Source organism: Sus scrofa, chromosome 7 (genome assembly GCF_054392235.1).
Source record: "Sus scrofa isolate SSC_HxYL_T2T_F1_AM1 chromosome 7, Sscrofa_HxYL_maternal_Yorkshire_Landrace_v2.0, whole genome shotgun sequence".
NCBI lineage: Eukaryota > Metazoa > Chordata > Mammalia > Artiodactyla > Suidae > Sus > Sus scrofa.
In genome coordinates, this window is record NC_139389.1 from 114,179,454 (window position 1) to 114,203,811 (window position 24,358).

Sequence of the window (24,358 nt, forward strand, 5' to 3'; positions counted from 1 at the left end):
TGAGAGCTCTATCCTTTCTCTGAACTTGTTTTCAACAATTATACACATCTAGTCACTTACTGAGGTGCCCTTCATTTTTAGGGAAATAAAAATAATGGCTACTGAGTTAACTTCTGATACTTTTGTGTATTATCACCATTCCTTGCTGCCCTTCTGGTAACAGACCCTACCCTCATGACAACAGAGTGGACATGTAACACAAGCTGATCCAGTTCAAGTCCTTCCCTTGGGAAAGGTTCAAGCTCTGAACCATCTTATAGTTAGAATGTAAGCGAGGCACTTCCCCTAGCCAGGTCACCCAGCATAAGGAGAAGCTGGTCCAAAAGAAAAAGCTGACACTCAAAAAAGAGAAGAGACAAAAGACCTAGCAAGTACTGAAGATTTCTATGTCACTGGATTTCAATATCCCTGGGGCAAGTTTCATTCCAACCATTCCCAGGGTTTGGTTCTATCAGCCAGTATATTCACTTTTTTTATAAACTAATTTCAGTTTATTACTTGCAGTTTTGATGAGTCCATGACAGGTCCCTTGAGGGAGTCATGTCTTTGTGAGTTTAGTTTTACCGCTTTTGTGCATTGCATCGCACCTAGCACAGGTGCACCCTGCAAGGAATAGAAACTCAATCAACAGTTGTCAAAGTAATGATTCTTTACATTTTCATTAAAATTCTGAAATATCATATAAGGCATTACAAATATCAATTACTACATGTAGGAAATCAAGACCAAGAGTCTCAAGAGATACTAAGACTTGGGTTATGTCACCTGTTTTCAGAAACAAAACACACGTTTAACTATGTTACTAATTCATTATTCGTTAATAGACCACAGCCATTGTAAATCATTCTATCCTTTATATCTTCTTATAGAGGAAAGCACTTGATATAAATGTGTTCAAGTGTTGCTTTTTTTAAATTCCACACTATTGCATTGCCAATCATGAAACAAATTATACACACACACTCACACATATATACTGTGTGGGTAATGTATTGCTTTAACCAGCTTCCTGGAAAGTTTATTTATTGCACTTAGAAAACCAGAGGTGTAAATATAACAAAGTAAAAGTTTGCTCCACAGTCTCTAACAGGCCCCTTTCCATGAAATCTTTGTGCAACTTGTTCATGAATATGGAAAGTATCTGAAGATTTTCTCTTAACTTGTCTTGATTTCCTTGAAGACTCTGGCACACAGCATGAGATTAAAATAACCTGGCATCACTGGCGATTTTGCCCACAAATACCAAGGAATAAATATTAGAATGATGGATTCTCTTTCCCTTGTCAACCATGAATGTGTTCCAGCCAGGGGCAAGTTCTAGAGAGTAATTTAAAAATAAACAAATAGAACCAAAGAGTAACTTTGTTCTTTTATTCAAAGTTTATTAAAATACAAGAACAAATTTAAAAGCACACGTACCACTCAGCACCAATATAATTACACTCTTTCTACTGGCAATCTCCAGAGCATTTCTGATTCTGCAACTGAAAAGCAGAGATAAACACACACGCATTCTCACCACATTTACCCAGGACTCATAGCATTGTGCCCCGAATAGTCTCCTTGCTAGGGAGACAGAGATGGGCAGAGGCAAACGAATGTGACTACATCCAACCACTAACTGAGCCACTGACTCTTTCGTCAGTAGTTATCATTTGCACATTGGTAACCTCTGCACATCTCCGTCTCCCTCTTCGGGTGCCCGATTACTTGGGCTAGTGATAGCGTCTGGTGATAATGTGATGCAAAACTAAACAAAACTGGCCAACATTCCCTCCCCGATACCTTTTAATTGCTTTGGTTATAAAATACTGGATACTTATGTCTTCACATCTTCCAACCTTGACACAGAAAAACCACACCAACCAGTGACATGGTCTAGAGAAGTCTTGGGAAAAATTTATTTCTCATTCCCTTCTGTGGGCTTCTTTCATTTATATGTTTACCTATTTGCTTTGGGATGGGGGAAGGATGGAGATTTGAGCCAAAATAGAGACTTCATTAAACATCTCCTGGGTCTTCGAAGTCTCCTCGGTAAATACGCAATAAACTCCCTGGAGCTCCAGAGCTGCTGCCCAAGATAGGCAGCAAGCCCCAACTTGTGTGAGCAATATTGTTTGGATATCTGTACATGTTTGCTTTCTATTGGTTCAGATTAGCCTTGGAGCAGAACTGGATCTCTTAAGTCTGAGACCTTGCTTCTGGTGCTCTCCAGAATGCAAGGCGTTAGGAAGTAGCCCAATGTTTTGCTCATGTTTAACAAAACATTTTAGCAATGTTTTGCTGAAGTCACTCAATGACACTCATCAGTCCTCCTCCAAAGGTGGGAAATTCTTTTCAAATCTTCCCAGATCAGCAGACCAAGCCCTTAGGGTCTTTAAAGTTAGCTACTTCCTTGATCTCCCAGGTCCTGTTCCCTTTCTCTCAGAGAGGACCTCAGGACTACAAAGAGAGCGCTGGTCACTAAGCAGAAGCTGATACTTATGCCCCATTCTGGACTTACACAGGAAGACTGTGTTTAGCTTCTATTTTCAAGATTAAAGGAGGAAGTAGAGAGACCGTCAGAACATAACTAAAAACACTTTATCTTTGATTTTTGGCGATATCATTAAAAAAAAAAAAACCTCCTGGAATTAAAAGCCTCAGTGTTAATCTCCACTGCTCAGAAATCTAACACTGGGCATATTCCAAAAAGCTCTAAATGCTGGTAAGGTGTCTGTTAATCCTTGAATGGGACAGAAGTTGGTGCCTACATTTTCCCCTTTGTCAATGGCCATGTGATTCTAACCAAACTCATTAAACTTATTTCCCAAACTAGGTAGACTAAATGCCCATGTTTATCTTCTTATGATTTACAGAATGGGAAGCTCTGTACATCAGTGCATTCTTCTTGCTGTGAACATTGCCCATAGGATATGCTGAGAGCATCTTGTATCTGGCTAGGAATTTTCCCAAACGCATAGACATTGTCTTTAACCTGCTTCTCTGGTGTTTTATGCAGCAAGGCAGCACCCATGAATGACCTCACCATTTCATAATTTTTATTCAGGGGCCCCCTAAATTAAAAACATTCAGGCAAAATGAAAGACAGCAGGGCTTTCTTCTCTCCTTGATCACAGAACTGACATTTCCTGGTGGACGGCAGAAGAATTTAACTAAATCAATAGGCCATTTCAAAGTTGATATTACCAAAAATCGGGAGTACATTCTATAAACAGGGTGAAGACAAAGGACCAGAGATCCAAAACATGAATATGAAAAGCCGTATGAGTTAAATGACTGTCGCTTTAGCTATACAAAGCAAGAACAGCACTACTACCCTCCTCCAAGGACGTCAGTTACATTTTAGTATCAAACACTCCTACCCTATTTTACAGGCATTTCATTCATGCCCATTCAGGAAAGTGATCACTGACTCCACTAACATTTTCCCTAAACAATAAAATAAATGTTGAATAGTTTCAAGACATAAGGCTTTCAAACACTAAGTGTTTGAGTAAATCCAGATGCTATGATAATACCTAAAACTGCTTGGAGACTATTTCAATAATAGACAAGCTAACTCAGTTTAAAAGGCTAACCTGATAGCTTCATGTAAACATAGCCTATGGGGGTGGGAAATGTTAGGTACTAAGATGATGAAATTATATATATAAATTTCACTTTGTGAGAATAAGAATTACAGTTCTTCAAAGGAACCTACCTTATAAAAGATAGGATAGGTGGGGTGGATATTGAAAATCTAATAATTTTTCTGAGCATACCAGCTAAACATTAAATCTCCTCTAGCTCAAATAATGAGTTCTTGTTAAGTTCATAAAAGATATATCACAGGAAATCATAAAATTTTATGTTGAGATAAATAAGTTACATAACTATAGGCTTATCATAACTCTGATAACACCAAGCCATTCTACATAGTGTAGGATTCCTGAGCTTTGTCAATTCACTTTCTCCATTGGCCCCTAACAGCCTTTCTTCCAGTAACTCTTCTATGTTCCACTGAACATAACTTTTTCCCTGATATTCAGCCTATGCCTTTGTATTTTTACTTCCTCTGTTTCACTTCTCCACTGGTCTATCCTCAGGGAGAGGAATTACAGCACGCAACCTTTTCTTTCTTTAAAAATATATCACAACTGGGTAGTTTTTCCATCATCCTTTTCCCCAGACCCTAGCACTGACTGCCTTAGCCAAATCTCATCCCCCCACCAGCTTCTCTGACATCCTGTTCCATTATTGTACATGTGGAACAAAGGGGAAGTTTGAGGACAACAGTGAGAGAGTGCTGCCACCAAGTCTTCATTTTTCTTCTCGAGGGTACCACACAGATCTCAACACCATTTTGAATTTAAAAATCAGTGGGGCCCACTGATAAGCCTCGAGTTATATAGTTTAACAACTGAGGACTCAGAAATAATCTATTCTCAATGTGATTTTCCAGAAATGTATTCAGTAGCATTGCCTTTTCAAAATTTGATTTGTTTCTTTGTGGGTGTGTTTTGCAGAATTTAGAACACCAGGAAGCTTCAATGTTGCAGTTAAAAACAATCAGTTAAAATGGTGCTTTAATATCTAAACAATAAATGATGAAGTGATATGACTTGCTCCATTTTTTTTTTTTTAAATAGACTTTTGGTTCTTGCACACTGAGTTTCCACTTTTTTCTCATTTCAGGCAACTAGTTCAGGAAGATATTTTCAACTTTAGATGTCTTTTTCTATCAGTTTTATTTTATGATTCAATTATTAATGGAATGGTCATAAGAGTCTTGGACTGTACATAAAAATATAACCATATACTGTGATTTGATAACATCCTCGAATTTACAATAGAAAATGTATGATACAAAATTGGTTGGTCTATTCTTTTAGAGGTTAGGGTATTAGTTATTATATTACTTATAAGTAAAACTATAGTATTTCCATTTTAAAGAGAAATATGGTATATATATATATATATATTAAAATTGTATAATCATGTACTATAGAGATCTTAGATTACTACAACTCAGCTAAGAGGAACAAATTTGGAAGACCCAAGTCCAAATTCAAAAATTTATGGGAATTCCATTTTACCAAATTCCATGATACTGAGAATTGCCTTACATCAAAGCCTCCAAAAATTACTGATGGGAATTGTCTCAAACTTTCTCTTAACTCTATTTTGTACCAGAAGAAACCTTGTTTGTTCTCGCCTCTCATTCATTATAGTTCACCTACTTTGGGAGGAAAACAATGCTGCAGCTGAATGGCCACGGCACCTATCTCCCATAGCAGCTGAGAATACATATATATTTATATATTGCTGAGCTCAGCATTCAGAGAACACTACCATAGAGACTGACACCAAGAATGAGTGGGGCCACATCAAAACTGTAGGGATATGGAGAGGGACAGACCAGTACCACTGGACCCAGTGGTTTTACCTTTCATCAGTATTATGGGGTGTAATTCACATATTGAAAATATACACACCAAAAACCTGTTTCTAAAAGTAATAAAAATATTAAACTATGTCTTTTCCCTCTCCATCTGCCATTCTCTATCTAGGAATATATGATAGATTCACTGATTTCATATGTATATTTTCTATGCTACATTGGTTGGGCCTCTTTTTCTGGCCTGGTGTTATGTTCCCATGTTTCTGTAGCTAACAAATTAGTGCCACTCAATGGTTTCAAGATGAAGCTCTATGAAACCTTCTAATTGTTTTCTGCCTCATTTTCCTAGATTGTCAACTTGATTTTCTTCTAGTGCTTCCCCCCACCTGCCTAGCAAGTAGCCATCAGATTTCGGATGATCATTCTAACCCTCCAAGCAGGGATCATTCTTGATATCTGCAAATATACCTGTGAGTCCTGGGATATTCAGGCCAACATAGAGCATTACATGGCTAGGCATTAGAACATCAGAAAGTACTCTAACATGTTAAACACTAAGGTCCTAGCCACACGGCCTGGGTCTGAAGACTCATTATAAGTACATATTTAGGACTTATCCAGTTGGGCTCTATCCATGCTGAAGAAAGCCTAAGCAATACCCTTTACTAACAATGATGGTAGCTCCCCTAGCATAGTAGTTGATAAGGTAAATCTTTCCTTCGGGTCCCAAAGCATGCATCAGCTGTATCACTTCTTTCTCAGGGAAGACTGAACACATGCTGAAATAAGATTTCTTCTTTTCCATCTTGGAATCTTTTCATTTCAGGGCTTTTCACTAGGAAGAGAAATGATGGGGCTACTTTTGAGCCCAAAGCCATTTAAGTGGTGAAAGTTTATTGAGATGTTAGAGGTTTATGCTCTTCTGACTTGTAAATTCCTGTCTTTCAGTGAGATAATAGGACTCAGTTGAAACAGTGGATTCAGTTCTTAGTTTCCTTTTCTTTACACACACACACACATATATATATATTTAAAAAGCTCTGTTGCAATCATACTTTTAACCAGCTAATCTAGTTTTCATCTCTTGCTGAAATTCTTCTCCAGCCAACGCCGGACTTCTTGAAGGTTGTAGTAGAAGGGGCCCTTCCCTCCTAAATAAGCAATTTTCTGTCTCTGCACAATACACACACGTTCAAACGCTACCCCATAAGCTACGTTGGCATTATTGTCCATGCGGTCAGCCACAACTCGGCACTGGGGCGGCAAGGAGAAACGCTCCAGAAGCTGATGAGCTGCTGCACATCGGTCTTCCTGGTTCTGGTGCTTCTTCACCTCAAAAGACAAAGAAGAATCCCCAGGTACTGCCCAACCATCTGAAGGATGAGCCTCATCAATGTAGACCAATAGGAAATCAGCCACTGATGAGAACTCCTCCACCAGTTTACTGAAGGCTGGCAGCTGGCTAGTGAAAGGAGGTCAAGTGGCTGAGCCAAAGTTGACCACCAGTGGGCGCTCAGGGTTGGCAAAGTCCAGAAGGTGGCACTCAGCTCCATCAACTGTTTTCTCCTGGGTACCATGTCCATGGTTGTTGCTTCCTTCGGGATTGGAGACATGCACCACACTGGAATTGGGTGCATCTTCACCCAATTTCACCTGGTGGTGAAAAATGAAAGAGGAAGAGATTAAACACCTTGTCACTTCAAGTCAGATCATCTAGAAACAATTGACTCTAATAAATTGTGGTATTTTCTTCAGAGGATATGGTAAACATGTATCAATTTGAGGAAAGAGCCATCATGGCAGGTAATGTAATGAATGGCACTAAAGAGAATAAAAGTCTTTTTCATTCTGTGGAGTCACTAAAGGTAATTATTTTCCTCATTGAAGACACTGGAGCTAACTCTCTTCATAATTAAGTTGAGACTGGTATTCGTTACTATCCTTTTTGTGTGTGTCAGTGCTTAGCACACAACGTATAACGAATGATTAATTGACCATTTTAAAAGTAAAAAGTGAACGGTCTACTTTAAAATAAATTATCAGAGTTGTGGGACATCGTACCTCTTTTTGAATTCTCACTTCTGAATTCTAAAGTACTCAGAAAAGACTTTTATTTTCTTGCCTGATGCTAAGTCATTTAATCTTAAACAATGGACAAAGAGAGCAATGGGCTCTCTTCCTGGCCAGAACTAGAAAACCTGGGGTTCCCATTTATAAGAAGGCTTCCTCCCACTTAATCTCTTCAGCACTTCAGCTTTCCCATCTGTAAGATGGTGGTAATGGTGCCTGTCTTCTTCAAACAGTTATAAGAGGATAACACAAGGAAAAGAACTCTTTGCACACTAGTAATCACTGCAGGGGTGTAGGCTGCCATTATAGATGCCATCCAAACATGTGAAACAGAACACCATTTTCCTAGGTAATTCTATGTGTTTTCTGTTTTCTTTTGCTTTTTAGGGCTACATCCATGGCACATGGAGGTTCTCGGGCTAAGGATTGAATCAGAGCTGTAACCACTGGCCTGTGCCACAGCCACAGCAACATCAGATCCAAGCCGCATCTGCGACCTACACCACAGCTCACGGCAATGCAGATCCTTAACCCACTGAGCAAGGCCTGGGATAGAACCTGCATCCTCATGGATGCTAGTCAGCTTTGTTTCCCCTGAGCCACAGTGGGAATTCCAGTTCTACGTTTTTTAACGTAGAAGTGATTTGAGCTGTCCTCAGCAGGATATCCTTCTTGGAGGTGTTTATGGCTACTGCATACTTTGGAGTTCTTTTGACTAGGGCCACACTATTTCCACTAAACAAACAAATGAATAAACAAAAACATCGTTTTATTTTTTGTAGAATTCTACTTTTAACTTCTCATTTTTCATCTATTTTTTTTTTTTTTTGCTTCCTTTGTTAGAAGTCACAAACCATTTACTTTTTTTTTTTTTTTCTATCTTTATTTTTATTTTTTTGGTTTTTAGGGCTGCAGATGTGGCATATGGAAGTTCCCTGGGTTAGGGGTTGAATCAGAGCTGCAGCTGCTGATCTATGCCACAGCCACATCAACTCAGGATCCCAGCCGCATCTGCAACCTACACCACAGTTCATGGTAATGCGGGATTCTTAACCCAATGAGAGAGGCCAGGGATCGAACCCACATCCTCATAGATACCAGTCAGGTTCATTACCACTGAGCCACAATGGGAACTCCTCATTTACTTTTCTACCATACATTTTATTAACAAATTACTCTGGATTATAAAATCCTCAGGCAGAAGAGGCACAGAAGAAAATTGTTGCATTGGCTCCCTTTGCACATGGTTTAAATAGGTGAACACAGACTGAAAGTTTGCTGGTCTCTGAATCTACAAATTGATAATAAAAAAACAGGCAACATAAAAGAGCCAATTACTTCAGTTTGAATTAACACAACTGGACCTTCCTCTAGAATGGTTTAATCAAAGCCAATAACATTGGGGACAATGTACAATAGTACAATTGATTTTTATACACTATCCTTAATATTGCAAAACACTTCCAACTGGATCGACTTTTCCCCTCATATAAACACCACCACATATAACATTGCTATTCACTGAAGTCACTTAGAAGTAAACTGTTGAAAACTCAACAATCCAAACTGATAAAAAACACTCAAGGGCTTTTATTAAGAATTGTCTATCCAACATTAATGCATATAACTCATTTTAATTATCGAGGAGGAAGAAGCCCTTTCTCTCCATCGTGAAAAATCTTAGCAGAGCAGGTTTGAAACAAGTACTATTAGTTTTCTAAAGTAACCTTAGAATAATAATCTTCTTTCTTAGAAAAGGAAGCTGTTGGTATGATTTAAATAAGTATGTTTGTTTTCAGTTATAATCAGAGAGGAAGTTATTTTATTTATATTAATTTTCTTGGGGAATTTGCAAGTGACACTAGATGAAGGAACCTAATCAGCCAATTTTAGATGGACTGTTTTATATAAGAGACACTTCTAAGGTTTTGAAATACACTTAAAATTTAAATATAGATTTTTAAAGGTATTATCAACCTTTTCATCCACAGGTTCTTTTTGTACTCCTTTGTAGATTTAGGGAATACGCAGTATTAACATCACCTTCTTGTTAGATCTTTCCCACTTAAAATAGCAATAATGATCCTAGGATGGCTGCTTTTGACAATACTTTTGTGCTATGTTTCTCAACATACTGTGATATAAAGATCTGAATGCATTCAGATTAGTCTAAATCCATTAGCTGCGGTAGCAACCTCTCTGTAAGTGAATAACCCATACACAGGAGAGAAATCATCTCTGGACTAGAGATTTGTAGGTTCTTGGTAGGTGAAAACATCCATCTGCATTTTGGAGTCATTTTTAAGAACTCTGAACAATTGTGCAGTCTTGTTAAATGGGCCTCTGATGCCCCTGACTCTCACCCAAGCAAGACTGTTCATCCTTACATTATTCCTGACTATTCAACTGAATAATCTAACCTGACTTCAGTCACAGGTGACTCGCTTGTTACCTGTAATTAATTTTCTTGGAAAGTTAAAGCACCTTCTCCTTCTTAGTAACAATGTGGAATTCAGTCATGTAATTGCTTTCAACGTGCAGATTAGTTCACCTTAGAAGACTTAGAACAAGTCCAACACCTTCACTCTAACATCAAAAATTAGGAAAGCTGCCAAATATATAATGCCCTTTCTGTATGTGGGGGGGGGGGGCATTTTGTTAAGATGGGAAAAAAATTTATACATATACTTAAAAATTTGGGGTTGAATACATTCTTGAATGAGTGATAGTTGCTATTATCCTAGTTAGAGATCAGTGAAGAATTTTACACTTAATAATAACTCTGACCTATAATGAACATAATCACATTTGGGTGATGGATGAGCTCACTGAGACAGATTATTTAGAAGAGCGAATCCTGGAGCCCCACAGTAGAGCACACTGCAGCAATCAACACCTAATGCTGCTGTTCTGTTCTTGATTATCTCAGCTGAGTAGTGCATAAAATGAAAGCAGCCAGTCCTCTTTATTTTGCTGAGTGGCCATAGGACTCAACTTCAGATGAGAATATCATAAACAGAATTATCCTTTTCATGAGGGTGACTCGGTAAGAGTAAATGCATAGGTAAGAACAATGTTGTTAAGAAAACATGAGGGAACAATATACACCCATGACTTGGAAGGCCACATCTGAGTAGAGCAGTAGTCTGCTTTTATTGGTATCACATACTAATCATAAAACTTGTCCATTTTGCTAAACACTTCTGTTAGAGGACAATAGAGCAGCAATAAAGAAAAAAAAAAACTTCAGCAATTAAAAAAAGTCTGCTTTAAAAAAAAAATCTTTTAGATGGACATCATTGTCCATTTCTTATCTTCCCATTCGGTTACCATGAAAATTAAATTCCTGTTATGACCAACATTTCAAATGGAGAATTTCATGGTTTGCTTGGCATTACACCCAGCTGAGATGGAACGGGAGAAGCACCATGGTCTTCAATGATGGAAGATTCTTTGCTTTCCCCAGGAGCAAAGCATTCCTTGACAAAAAGCCAAAATGATGAAGAAAATAAAGTTGGTCCCATAATAACACTGAGGCTGCAGGAAAGAAGCTCAACAAAAACAAGTTATCCCCTGGTACTTCCAAACTTTGTTTTAATTTCCCACAGTGGCACAGAAAGTCTCCTGGCCACAAGTTACCTATCATCTTAATTTCTCCTTCTTAGAGGGTTTGTGTTTGGTTTTTGTCCTTAATGAGACATATTTGCCAAAGAGGCATTCAAAAGGCATTTTTTACTCTTGCGGAAGAGTAATTAGGTCGGTACCTCTTTCCCTGCCAGCATTAGCTGCTCTAAAGAGAACCCTGCCCAGTATTTAATGCCCAAACACAAGAAGCATCATTTCCACTAATTGGTTTTGAAGTTCCGATGTTCCCAAAGGGTGCCTTTATTTTGCAAGGATCAGAAAGGACATACGTAAAATGTAATATCATCACTGACTTTTATCTCTCTCATCTGCACTATTAAGTTGTCCTTTCTTATGGTTTTGTATTCAACATCAACACAACACCAACAAGAGAGGTAAATAAAGGGTTTATAATTTTACAAGAGAGGACATCTCTAGGCCAAGCTCAAATGTTGCAATACCCATATTTATAAATATGAACAAGAGTGTAAATACATGGCACATATTTAATTCCCTTGATGATAGGATTCCTTTTGCTGACAGTTTTGCATGGGGAAAAGGATAATACTGCTTTAGCATGTGGACTGTGAAATGCAGGGCGAGAAAAAAAAAAAAAAAGAAAGAACCATTCATTAAGTAGAAGCTGGAAATAGAGCATATACTACTAACCTTGGTTTTTTTCTTTTCTACAGCCTGAAAAAGGCTTCTGGTCAAAATATTACTTAATCCCATGATAGCAAGCAAAGCAAATGATAAGAATGGGAGGGTGCATATATGGCAGAATCATTTTTACACATCCTTCTTGCTGTCCAAAGCCCTGGAATGGTTTTATTAACTACCAGGAAATTTCAAATTCTTTGACATAATAAACAGCCTACATCAATGTCCTCAGAAATGTGGCCAAAAAATTATTAAGGAGTGATTTAACCATTTACATTCAAATTGGCCAAATGAATCAGATTTGAAGGATAAGCTTCCTACTCTTTCCTCTGAGTTCAATTCCCTGTTGGCCATTCTCTTTTTGATTTGTAATGTGAAAATATAGCTCTAAGCTCTATCATTTCCCAGTATTTTATCCAAGTGATGAACAAGCTCTGGCTGTAGCCTTCTTTGTGTTCTTTTGGGAATGTTTCTTTCTTAAAAGAGCCATTTTCCATTGTAGAAACGAGTGTCAAAAGGCTGAGGTGAAGGAAGAGGAGGAGGAGAATGTCAAAGAGACCCTTTCAAAACCAAAATTATATGTTCAAATGAATATGTTTTCTGTGCCACAGCAATATTGACCATGTAGAAGCTAAACTGCTTGTCAGCATCTATACTGTGTGTTTACTTTTACACTTCATTTAGGTAGGAGCCAGGCTCCCAGACAGAGTAGTTTGCTTATTGGTTATATTTTTGAGCCTTTGAGCACCAGCACAAGGATGCAGTGTTAGATGCAATGACACTGACTAGGGAAATCTTAAATAACAAACATCTATTAAACACATCGATCTCTCGCAATTTTCAGGAGAGTTTCTATTTTATCAAACTGTACATGGAGCTCCCTCTAACCAAACCCAAACTGTCTTTAAAGGTTTCCCCATAAAGTTAATTTTAAATCCCATTTACCATTTTAGTGAGGAAGGGGTTTTTGCTTTATTTTGTTCTAATTTGTTTTAATGTTTTTGTTGCCACTACAGGAACCAAACACAGGGAAAACACTTTTTACTGCACTTTCTCTAAATGCTTTCCCAAGTAGCTGTCACTCAACAATAAGGAGAATTAAAAACGACATGCCTCATCCTATGGCATGTGCACACACCCTCATCCTGGAAATCTCCACTTCTGGCAGTGGCAGCCTCAAAATAAGGCAAGACAAGATTGTGAAACACTGTGATGCCATCCCAGAGCCTCCTCTGGTGTGCCTCTGGAAATGGCTACACCCAAAGACAGAGGCGCAGGTGACAAGAGCATTCAGGGAAGTGACTCAACCTGTTTCAGAGATTCTGAGTGACCCTCAAAAGCCACCACAGCCACTGCCACTCTTTCTGTATTTGGAGACAGGAGACCTAAATTAAGTGCCAGCTGTGTGCACCATGTTTCATTCATCACAACCTAGTCCAGTCTTATCTCTGGATATATGGGTACTTGAGGTTGCTTCTCATTGCAGCTATTATAAAAGTCATCAAAAGTAAACGTTGTAACATCAGTCATGAACTTGGTCAGTAATCAAGTCAGTAGACAGAAACAATACAGAAGAAGAATAATATGCAAACCATGTGTGAAAAAAGGAAACGAACCACTTAACCTACTCAGTCTCCTGGAAAAGGAATAACAAAATATTGCAACATAATGAAACACTATACATTAGTGAAAAAATAAACGATAAAGTTTATTAAAGAGGTACTTTTTCCTTTTCCATTTTTATTTCAATAAGCTGTTTAATAGGAGAAACAACCTCATTTAATATTTGTGGATAACATCACAACCTTCATTATTTTATGTGAGAGTAGGTATGCATATAAGTGAAATTCTCCAAAGCCGTGACTTTTCATTTATAGGCAAAAGTCAGCTAGCTTTCAAAAAAGTAAGAGTTTAAAACACTGAGATCAAATAACTGGCATTGCCATGTTATCTCCTAGCATCTATGAATCAGATATAGATGAGGAAACTTCCTAATTAATAATATGTCTGACATACTTATGTACACTCCACTCTCCTCCAAATTTTCTACTCCTCCAAAAAAAGAAACATACACATTTCACATTCAATGTATATATTTGTGGAAACAAAATGATCATCTCCCACATCTCCCATTCACCCCATGTACACAGTATAAAATGGGCCTTTACTGGCAGAACCTGGAATATCATTTCAGATTATTATAAAGAAAGTTTCCCTTGCTAACAAGAGCTCTTACTATTACCCTGTCTTTAGGACAACAAATGCAGACCTTCATGTAGGTTACTCTCAATAACAAGGACACGTGTGGTAGTAAAACGTCCCTAATTTAAAATGAATATTTTCTTCTTGAGCACTTGTTTGATTGTCAGTGGAAGGATCCTACTCTGGGTTCCTTGTTACTAGAAGTTACCTCTTTTCCTTTCCTGGTGCATACATTTATTTTTTGAGTGTACTATTTATGGAGGACTCATCCCCTTCCCCCTCTTAATCTGAGTTTTCGGCCTCTGTTTCTGAGGTGCTTGCCTGCCTAGAGTGTACCATTTCACTGGCTTCCATATTCCTCTCAAATTCACTTGCCTGGCATCTTGGGCAAGGTCCTTCAATACTATTATGAAAAACCAAGAATGTCTGCTTGGACTGTAGCTTTTGTCAGATGAGTCAATGCTTCCTAAGCCCAGATACCCTCAGCAGTCACAAGGGTGAGCACAGGCAGAGGGAGCAAAGCGACAAAGGACCAGTGCTCTTTCCTCTTTGCCCCTGAGCATCTGAGCTGAGGATGTGCCACCATCTCCCAGTAGCATTCTTCACTTAGAAACAAAGATCACTCTGGTTTTGAGACAGCAGCCCCTGGGACAGGACTCTTGCACGTAAGCAAGAGGCCATTGTTCCAGTGTTCCGAGCATGAGTTATAACAGCTTTGAGATTGTCATGAGCTGTAGACTTATCTGCTCTTCCCTAGACAACTTACTTCACTTTTGAGAAACAAAGCAAATGTGGTTTCCAGAACAAAGTCTGGAATTTTGACAGCTAGTTCTCAGATGGTTCTGCTGCCAACTGATATCTGGTAACTCGGGACTCAGTGCCTGAGAACTGCTTCAAAAGGTTCAAATCCAAATTGAAGTTGAGGATGGTACACACAGGCTTGCTTTCATTAACTCTTACCTCCACCAGAAATGAAGCAGCTATTATGCTAAATCACACCTGCTGTGACTATTTTGTTAAATCCTGTCAACTCCCTGAGAGTTTTGAGTGGCACCTTTTTTTCCCCTTGCTATTTAGTGTCTACCCATTGAACTGTCTTTCCTAAAGCACCTCACATAGCCTCTCAACAAGCAAAATATCATGCCAGTTTATGACAAGAGCAGAATAAATTCAGCAGTCTGCCCTCCCCCAAGATTTTCTGACTTTTCCCAAAGTTAATCTCGGGCACAAATACCCTCTACTCCACAGCAAGCATGAATGACTCTTATTAGAAAGGCTCCTTCTTGGGTTACATAGAGCCATTGTGGCTTAATGCCTGTCATCCCCAAATCTAGTTTGTGTCACAGGTGTAGAGAGTAAGCAGGGGAGCTCACTTGAGCATAACCGCTACGTCCCCGAACAGGGCTCCCGAGTCCTCAAGCCAATGCTCCCTCCAGGCCCCAGTCCCCAGCATCCCCACTCCTGCCCCTGCCGGCTGCCCTGCAAAGCCCCTCTGCTCTGGCGCAGCTCACCTGTTTGTAGGCATCGAGGAGGAAGCTCTTCCAGATGCAGCGCATTCCCTCTGAGGTCAGCATGCGCCTCCACTCCCCGCGGGTGGACTTGGAGCGGCTCAGCAGCAGCACCACGTGCTTGAGGAGAATGACCGAGTCATAGAGCGCCAGGAAGAGGCAGTTGGAGAAAAAAACTGGCAGAATTTGCAGTGTGATCAGCAAGTCTACGCTGAGGATGCCCATCTTCTCTGCCTCCTGGGTCAGTTTCCTTGTGCGCTCTGGTTCCCTTTCACCCTCTTATTTAACAGGGGGGTGGTGATAGAGGGGAGTGGGGGAGGTGAGGGGGGAGGTTGGGGGTGGGGGAGAAGGAGAAAAACTAAATTAAAAGGAAGCCCAAGTTGTCTCCTTTTTCAAAGAAGCAGAAATGGCAAGACCAAGTCCAGTCTCTCCAGCCCAGTAGTTGGAGTGTGCCCATCAATTCATTCAATACGGAGCTGCTGCTTTTTTTTTTTCAGGATTTAAGATGTTAAAAAAAAAAAAAAAAAAAAAACACTGGCGTACCCGTCCCTAATCCAGTTACCCCTCTCAGAGTCGGTTAAAGACAAGCAGTTCTACTTTCATTTCCAAGCACCTATGAGACTGTGGCAGAGATTTGCAAAATTCTCTTTAGCGTCGCATTGTTTCTAGGTTCTGAAACGTAGCCTGTTTCTTTCTAGAATTGCCAAAGTTTTTAAAATGTGCTTTAAGGGTAGTTTTTTCCCTTCTTTACTCCGTTTACACACACTTTCTCTTCTTCTCCTAGCCTGTCTCACTTTCTCCCTTCTCCAGGAGCGACCGGCTCCTCTCTTTTTCCTGACTCCCTCTGGCTGTTCCTTCGTGCTATCTGTCTGTGGTGCAAAGTGCCTCTCTCTCTGCAGCCCAGTGAGGCTCCCTGAAGCCTTTTATACATTCCCTGGCTAATTGCTGCAATAGAGAAATGAAAGCCTAATCTTGGTAAAGATCTTGACGTCATTGAGAAAGAGGGCTTTACTTTGGCCAGGACTGCAGTGAATAGAAAAGCAAAACTCGACAAGTTTTTTTTTTTTTTTTTTTTTTTAAGAAGTGGGGGGGGGGGCAGAGAGACAGTGGAATTTTGCTTTGTGATTTAAAGAGAGAGAAGGAAAAAAATTAATACCTTTGAGGATTTTCAGGAAATGCTCCCAAACTTTGGGAAGTTATTTAATATAATCTGTGGATTGATAGGGAAACTACCTCTCATCTGATTATTGTTAGTGTGCACTTAAAAGGGGTTTTTGGAAAGAAGGAATCCTGGAAGGCAGGTAGAAAAGAGGAGAGTAATCTTAGACTGTCTCTGCTCTATTTCTTAGTGGATGTGAATACTTACCCTCCGTTTTTATGTCTGTATACTATGATGGTCTCTTCAGATTTCTGACCTAGGTTTTTTAAATATTTTTGAGTGATGATCTTATTTAAGAAAATTCAAAGTGAGTCGTGAGGTGGAAAACTTTTTAAACTCTTTGAGTACCATCACAACACTTCTTTAAAGCTTCTTGTAGAAAACTAATACAAGTTTTCTTTTCAGTTTTACTGAAGTTTCCAAGGCAAAGAAAGAAAGAAAAGAAAAGAGAAAATCTCCCAGTAGCTAGATGACCAGATCTTCCTTTATTTCCATTTTGCCTATACACAGATTAAATTAAAACTTCCCATCAAATGGCATTAAGATGCCATAAGGATGATAAATAAATTCCTTTATAAAAGAGCTCTTTAAATTTGCCCTGTTTCTGTTAACCTAACCCCTAAAACACCTGACACTTTAGGGAATCTTCCTTTTTGCTTGAAAAAAATTAATTAAATTTGTAGGTGGTTAAGAGCAGACTTTGAATTGGCTCAAGAATCACACTGACCATGCTCAATGGCTTGCTTCTCCCATTAGTCTCCAGAACTGACAGGTGCTTAGGCAGACAATGCTTTGGCAGAATGCCATGACCCTCATCTCATTCTAATTTTCCTTCCTCACTTACCTAACAGATCACCTCTAGGAATTAAGTTTTCTTGGAAGAAGGAGTGGCAAGTACAGGCACTGGGGTGGGGATATAGAATGTTAATTGAAAAATAATTAGCTTACTTGATGTACAGGGAGCTCTCATTAAGCAGTGGGTGCAAATATATGGTCAGTACATTTCTGTGTTTTGTCCCTGTGGTTAAAACTTGCAAGATCACAGAGGTAATTTAAAAGCCTAGAGCGGGGTCATTAATTGGTGGCCCCATGGGCCATATTCTGCATGCACAGGCATTTTATTTGGTTGGCACAGTACTTTTTGCATTTAAAAAAATAATTGAATGAAACTGTCTCTAGGTTCAGAGAGACCAGAGTTTTCTGCTTGGTTCATTGCTATCGCTCAGCAGTTAGAGCCATGCCTGGCACACCCTAAATCCGAGGATGTCCTGAATGGATGAATGGGCGGGCATGCATTGCTCACCACTAGGGGGCACCATCCACATACAATATGATGTGACTAATGTAACTGGGGTGCCCCAGAATTGTGCCTTGGTGGACGTGGGGCGTGGCCCTCCCCATTAACACAAACCTCGCCCCTCCCTATTCTCCTAAAAACCCGATTCTTTCATTCTTATCATCGGTTTAGTCCATGATGAGTTTTGGATTTGCATCCCATAGATTATATTTTTGGAGATGACTTTAGAGCTTAGAAAAGTGAACGTAAACCACCTAGAAAATTATTTTTCCTATGCCTAGCATACATCATTAGCAAAAGAAGATTATGTGTATACATAACATTTACTTCATTCATTCCTTCAATCTTGATGTCCCTATGAAAGAAAAGAAGGGACAAAGAAAGGGAGGTGACAACATGGTATTTTAACTGGTGTAGATGGGAAGGTTACAGTGGTAGACAAAGTCCCAGCCAACAATGACAGAAGAAGGTGTGGACTCAGGAAATGACACTTCCACTCACTGCCCAAGCCTTAAAATCACCCATTCTCAGACATTCATTTGGTCTGTTTGAATTAAACCAGTGCTCCTTCCAGGTAGAGACTTTTTGGCAGCTATAAACCAATTCTCCCTCACTTGTCATTTGCTTTCAGTGGGGTAGGGGTGGGGGGCTATGTTTAGAAATGGTAACCTAAGGAGAGGGATTGGTAGAAAAATCAGGGGGAAAAAAAGGCTTTCTTTCTTTTTAAGTGAAAGTTCAAGGCAGACCACAAATGGTTATAAATCAGACTGGCTTCTTTTCCTTTTTACCTTTTTTTTTTTCCTTTGAAGTCAGAAGAATTTGAAAGGTTTTTTTAATTGAAGAACAGATAACCAATCTGATTGTGACATTTCTCAGATTTCCTCTATCATTTTCTCTAAATGAATGAATAAATAAATCACCAAACCAAGTGCCTTTATTTTGCCTGTTAGACAATCTGACCAATCTAGAGATTACATTTCTGCAAAGAGATTTCTTTTTACACATGGGTTCACAGTTGCTTGTCCTAATTATTAATAATATTTAGCACTTTGATCTTCCAAGTAATTTTATACCTATTAACAAAACAACCCATAAGGTGACAGAGTATGATTTGTCCCATCATGTAAGTGAGAGAAAGTAGATTGTCAAGGTTGTAGAATCAGAACTGGATATTTTTCCCAATTCTAAACTGCAGTTCTTACTTTTTTTTTTCCTTTGGTTTTTAGGGTCGCACCTGCGGCATATGGAGGTTCCCAGGCTAGGGGCCTAATTGGAGCTACAGCTGCTGGCCTGAGCCACAGCCACAGCAATGCAGGATCCAAGCTACGTCTGCAACCTACATCACAGCTCACGGCAATGCTGGATCCTTAACCCACTGAGCGAGGCCAGGGATCGAACCCACATTCTCATGGTTCCTAGTCGGACTCGTTTCTGCTGTGCCACAATGGGAACTCCTCTTACATGACTATTTTATTGGTCCCAATCATTATTCTGAGAATGAAAACCCTTGCCCAAAGTGGTAGCACTAAGCAATCTTACCTTCTGAATGGCAAAGGATATTTGGGCTTTCACAACTGTTTTATACCACCCCAAAAGTTCCTGGTTCCATTTGAAAGGTTTGGATCTCTCCTTGGTCATGTAAGTGTTCTTAACAATGAAGCCGGCAGTGAGTTCAATGCAAACAAATGTGTGTCTTAATGGCTGAAATTCCCCTTGCAGTGTGGTACACAGGATTTAAATTCCAAAGAGTGGCAGCCTAGAGCAAAGATTTAGGCTTTTTAATAAGTACAGAACCACTGTAAAATTGTTCATTTTTTATTTTTTTCTTAAGCCGTAATGTCCTACCATTGCCTCCTTCTTGTTGGAAAAATAAGCCCATGAGTGATTAGGCTTCCTTTAGTCCACTTTTTGACTCTGAAATTGAGACCAAGGAAATGAAGTTGCATAACATGAAAGCAGACTTGGAGATTTCAAGAATGGAAGCTCTTTCCTTATTGTTATCTGGAGACACCAAAGAGCATTTAGGAATTGTGTGGAACCCAGGTTGTGTATTTTCAAACCATCGTAGTATCACAGAATTTTATTCCTTCTGATAGAATAAAGTGTGTTGTTAAATATAATTTTTAAATGGAGATTAAATTTTACTTTATACAACTTTGTCAAATAAATATATTACAGATCAAAAAATGTCTGGTCAGGACAGGAGCACTGATTCTGCATTTGGGAATATAATTACCCTACATATCCCCCCCCAAATACCTTTCCCCTTATCAAAGAAGGAAATCAGACTGTACAACCTTCCATCTCTAGTGACTCCTAGTTGTGCTGAGAGAGTTATAATGAAGGGTTTACACCACAACTACTGAATCACTCAAAATTCCCTGTGGGCCCATCCATTCTACAAACACAGCCATATTCCCTGCCCTGTGATGAAAGGAGAAGCTCCATGGATAAAACAGACAACCCCAGAGTAAACTCTGACACACCTTAAGCAAAGCAACTTAGGGCTGGAGCTGAGAAGACAGACACTGTGGGTGGTATCAGCATTCTATCCCAATAGTCTGCTGTGTCTTAGGTCCCTTTGCAAGCCTTGGCAAAGAGCACAGTCTGAGGTGTTAATGCATTCTTCCCCTGAACTGCAGCTGCTCTTTTTTCTTCCAGGCCACCTACTGGCAAGACAGAGAAGGAAAGGAAGAAGGAAAACACAGGAGGAGAGGGAAAGCAGAAACGGAGAAAAGGAAGATGAGAGGGTGGAGAGGAGAAAGACAAGAAGAATTCAATGAACTGCCTGCAGAGACTGCCAGCAAGAGAGCCAATTAATGCCAATTGTGGCAATGATTTTTTGAGGAAGACAGCTGTCCAGATACTGGATGGATGCCAGCACCTCATTTCACAGAGGCCTCTAAACAGCTGTTAGGAAACAACAGCCTTCATTTGCTACTGACCTGGTCTAAATCTAAATTGATGGCCAGTCCCCACCCCACCTGCTCAAAACTCTCCAGGTGCTGTAAGGCTCTCTGAGTGTTAGTTTTGAGAATAGTTTATTAACCTCTAGAGACAGCAGGGTTGGATAGAGGGTAGTGGAGGAGACGAGAACACTCTGTAAAGTTATACACGATGAATTCCTTCAGAACAAAAAGTCCTCAGAGGGAACAAATTGAACTCACCCTCTCTTTTCCAAAAAATTTGACTCAATGTCTTCATTCACCCTAAATCCTTGATCTAATGCAACAGACCAAAAGAAACAAGGGAACATGGTCAAAATCAGTCATCATCTTTGGAACAACTTTTCCTCTACTTTGTTTCATTCCACGGCTCATAGGAAACCACCAGATGATAATAAAATTTAAAATAAAATAGGTCATTCTTTATAAGTGGTCTTACAGTAGCTTTTTAAAAATCACTTATAGATCACCTCCCTCATATACTGAGTACTTAAACACAGAGCATGACAAAATATGTTAAGATACATGCTGGTTCATGCCATTCCAGAGGTAATAATGTAGCTTGTTCCCACTGAGAGCAAAGGATGCCACACCTCCACTCTCAAGAATCAACAGACACTGATGCACAGAGAAAAACTAGATGTTCTATTCCAATCTCAGTGCAGGTGGTGAGGCCAACAGAATTGTAGCATGAAAATATCCACATTTATTATGGGGAAAAATACCTACAATGAGGAAGATTGTACATTAAGATATGTGACCAAAGGAGTTTATTAAAATGTTATCAGTGGACCTAATCTCAAGGTAGGTAGAGAGGGAGGCCAATAAGATAATCTCCCAAAACCTTTTAAAGCCTCTGGTGCTATTAAGGTAATAGTTTAGAATAAGTTAATATATGACATACACATAAAACCATCCAACTGGGCTAATGGCAGAATACCATAATCATAAATTATCGCTGTGTCCATTTCAATTTTGAAGGCTAATTTTTTGTATGATTAAGTAAATCCTTACGTTTTTCTAAAAGGTAGTCGATGGGAAAGGATTAGCATTCTTCTAAGGACAAAACATAAGGCATGAAATTTAAATCTATTTTTAAAATTCAGCCTCATTTATTAGATGGACACTGGTGGTCTTTTGTCAAGACACAACTACATAGCTAAATGATTATTTTAAAAATAAGCATATACAAATTCCTGAATGGACTCATTTTGTTTCCTCAGGGAAATTTTCTATCATGTTTTAAGATAGAAACCAAAATAGAACCAACACTCTTTATGATTTTTTTTATCAATAATGACCTAAATGATATACAAATCTAAGATCTCAAACTTCTCAGAGCAAATATCTCTATTGCTTCTTGATAGATGTTAGATAATACTCACTCATTCATAAAATTGGCACTCACTTCTTATCAAGAGATGCCTTGTTCTGACAATTATCAGACTTGATCTATTTTGGGGGCCATACAGGCCCATTCGACCAAAAGCAAATTTTGTCTTTTTGTCTTTTTTTTTTTCTTAGAGCCGCAACCATGGCATATGGAGGTTCCCAGGCTAAGGGTCGAATGGGAGCTATAGCCATTGGCCTACGCCAGAGCCACAGCAATGCCAGATTCGAGCCGCATCTGCGACCTACACCACAGCTCACGGCAACACCAGATCCTTAACCCACTGAGCAGGGCCAGGGATCAAACCCACAACCTCATGGTTCCTAGTCGGATTCATTTCTGCTACACCATGACGGGAACTCCAAAAACTTTGGTCTTTCTATGTGTAAAATGGAGATGAAGACGGAGCTAAAGATGTCTTCCCATCTTTATATTATCTCATGTTGGTAGCTAATACATTCATATTTTTAAGAAACTTAGTCCTTTTTTAAAAATACTCAAAATAAAAAGTAATCTTGGCTGATAAGTTTCTTGGGACCTACCTATGACAATATTGATTCCCTCTAATAAAAACTTCTTTGGAAAAGGAGGGCCAGATCTGATTTTAGAATGAATTACCAACCTGCTCTACCTGATTTTAATGAAACTTTGATTACTTAGTGGAAAACAGGAAAGCTTATCTGTAATCAAGGGTATTAGAGATAGATACATTTTGCCTAAAGAATACTAATAATCAACCTGAATAATCTTTGCCCGAACTCAACCCTGAGCTAAACCTTTTTGAGAGCTCTCTAGACAAGCATGACCTTACTCTAAATTATTTACCAGGTCACACTCCTGCATCTTCCATGGTTCTAGGGAGAACAGAAAGAAAGGCTACTCAAGTATTCCTGATCCTAGAAAACAATTGTTCTCCTAAGTTTCCTGGACCAGAATAAGGTAGAAAAACATTCAATAACAAAGGAGGAAAAAACTGACATTTTAATGGATAATGTGCTTGTCAAATTGAAGGCTTAACAAAATTCGATGCCTGCCAATATGTGTGGTAGTACTGTTTTATTCATCCTACACAGAAGCATGTCTCTACTCTCCAGAACTATAGTTTCAAAAGAGTTATCAAAGCTATTTGTTTTCTTGTGTGACAGAATGACTCTTCCAGAAGAGAAGGCTTTATGGGTTGAGAGGAGACAAGAGAGAGGCAAAGCAAAAAAGGAAGACATGGGTGGATTTAGAAGAATGGACCTAATAATTATGGGGTGGGGAGTGCAGCGCATATTCAATAGTATTTGATTCCTTGAACACAGCAAATGCTAAATATTGGAAAAACCAGAGAAACATAAAGAATGTGGAGGTTAGTTCAAGGAAAGGATATGAAACTGGAAGTCATTGGGCAAAATACTTGATTTTTCTATATGAGGCCCCAGTGAAAGTATATGGGAAACATGAGAAAGGGAATAGGAGAAAGCTAGTGACACTTGCTTACATTGTAATATTAGCATAACTTCATTATCATTTATTCAGTTAGCTATCCTCTTAACCACAAACATTAACTGAAGCCTACAAAGAGCTTGTCGATGTATTTGGCACTGAAAAAGACCCCTGGGTCTCCATCAAATTCAGAGTTTAGTAGAGGGAGACAGACATATAAACTAAAGGCAATTCAATGTTCTTGGGGCTGTGATAGAATTGCAATACACAGTATGGTATCAAGAAAGAATTAGCCAATTCTATGAGAGATAAGGGTCAAGAAAGAGTTAATGAAGAATATACACAGATTCCACTAAGTATGGTTCTGCAAAATCAAAATCAGAAATGTGTTGTTTGTTAATAAAACAAGCTTTATAACTGGTCCACTTTTTCCCATAATTTCCATAAGATTTATTAATTCAGGTAAACTACATTTTTTACTTACATTTCAAATAGTCTGAAAGCCTCCTTTTCCTGAAGATTCAAACTCAGATTTTCATTTTCTTTTGTTCTCACTGGAAAATTGTGTTTATCATGGCTTGTAATTTCATTCCTGGGTGATAGACTAAAGCACATGCTACTACAACTTGCCCAAAGTAAGCACAAAAGGGTGAAAATTTAAAGTATTTTCTCCAAATAGCCCTCAGAAGCTA

General features: G+C 39.0%; 1 protein-coding gene and 1 long non-coding RNA gene across 2 annotated transcripts; one reads left to right on the forward strand and one right to left on the reverse strand.

The window, feature by feature from the left end:
- Nucleotides 1-1,350: 1,350 nt before the first annotated feature.
- DIO2 (iodothyronine deiodinase 2) lies at nt 1,351-15,975 on the reverse strand. The gene is given in 2 exon segments (NM_001001626.3): nt 1,351-7,036; nt 15,451-15,975. Coding segments are annotated over 2 exon segments (798 nt in total). The 5' UTR covers nt 15,673-15,975; the 3' UTR covers nt 1,351-6,460.
- LOC146401867 (uncharacterized) lies at nt 15,550-21,262 on the forward strand. Its single transcript, XR_014811241.1, has 2 exons — nt 15,550-15,688; nt 20,565-21,262. It is a non-coding gene; the product is annotated as an uncharacterized LOC146401867 (long non-coding RNA).
- The last annotated feature ends 3,096 nt before the right edge of the window (nt 21,263-24,358 follow it).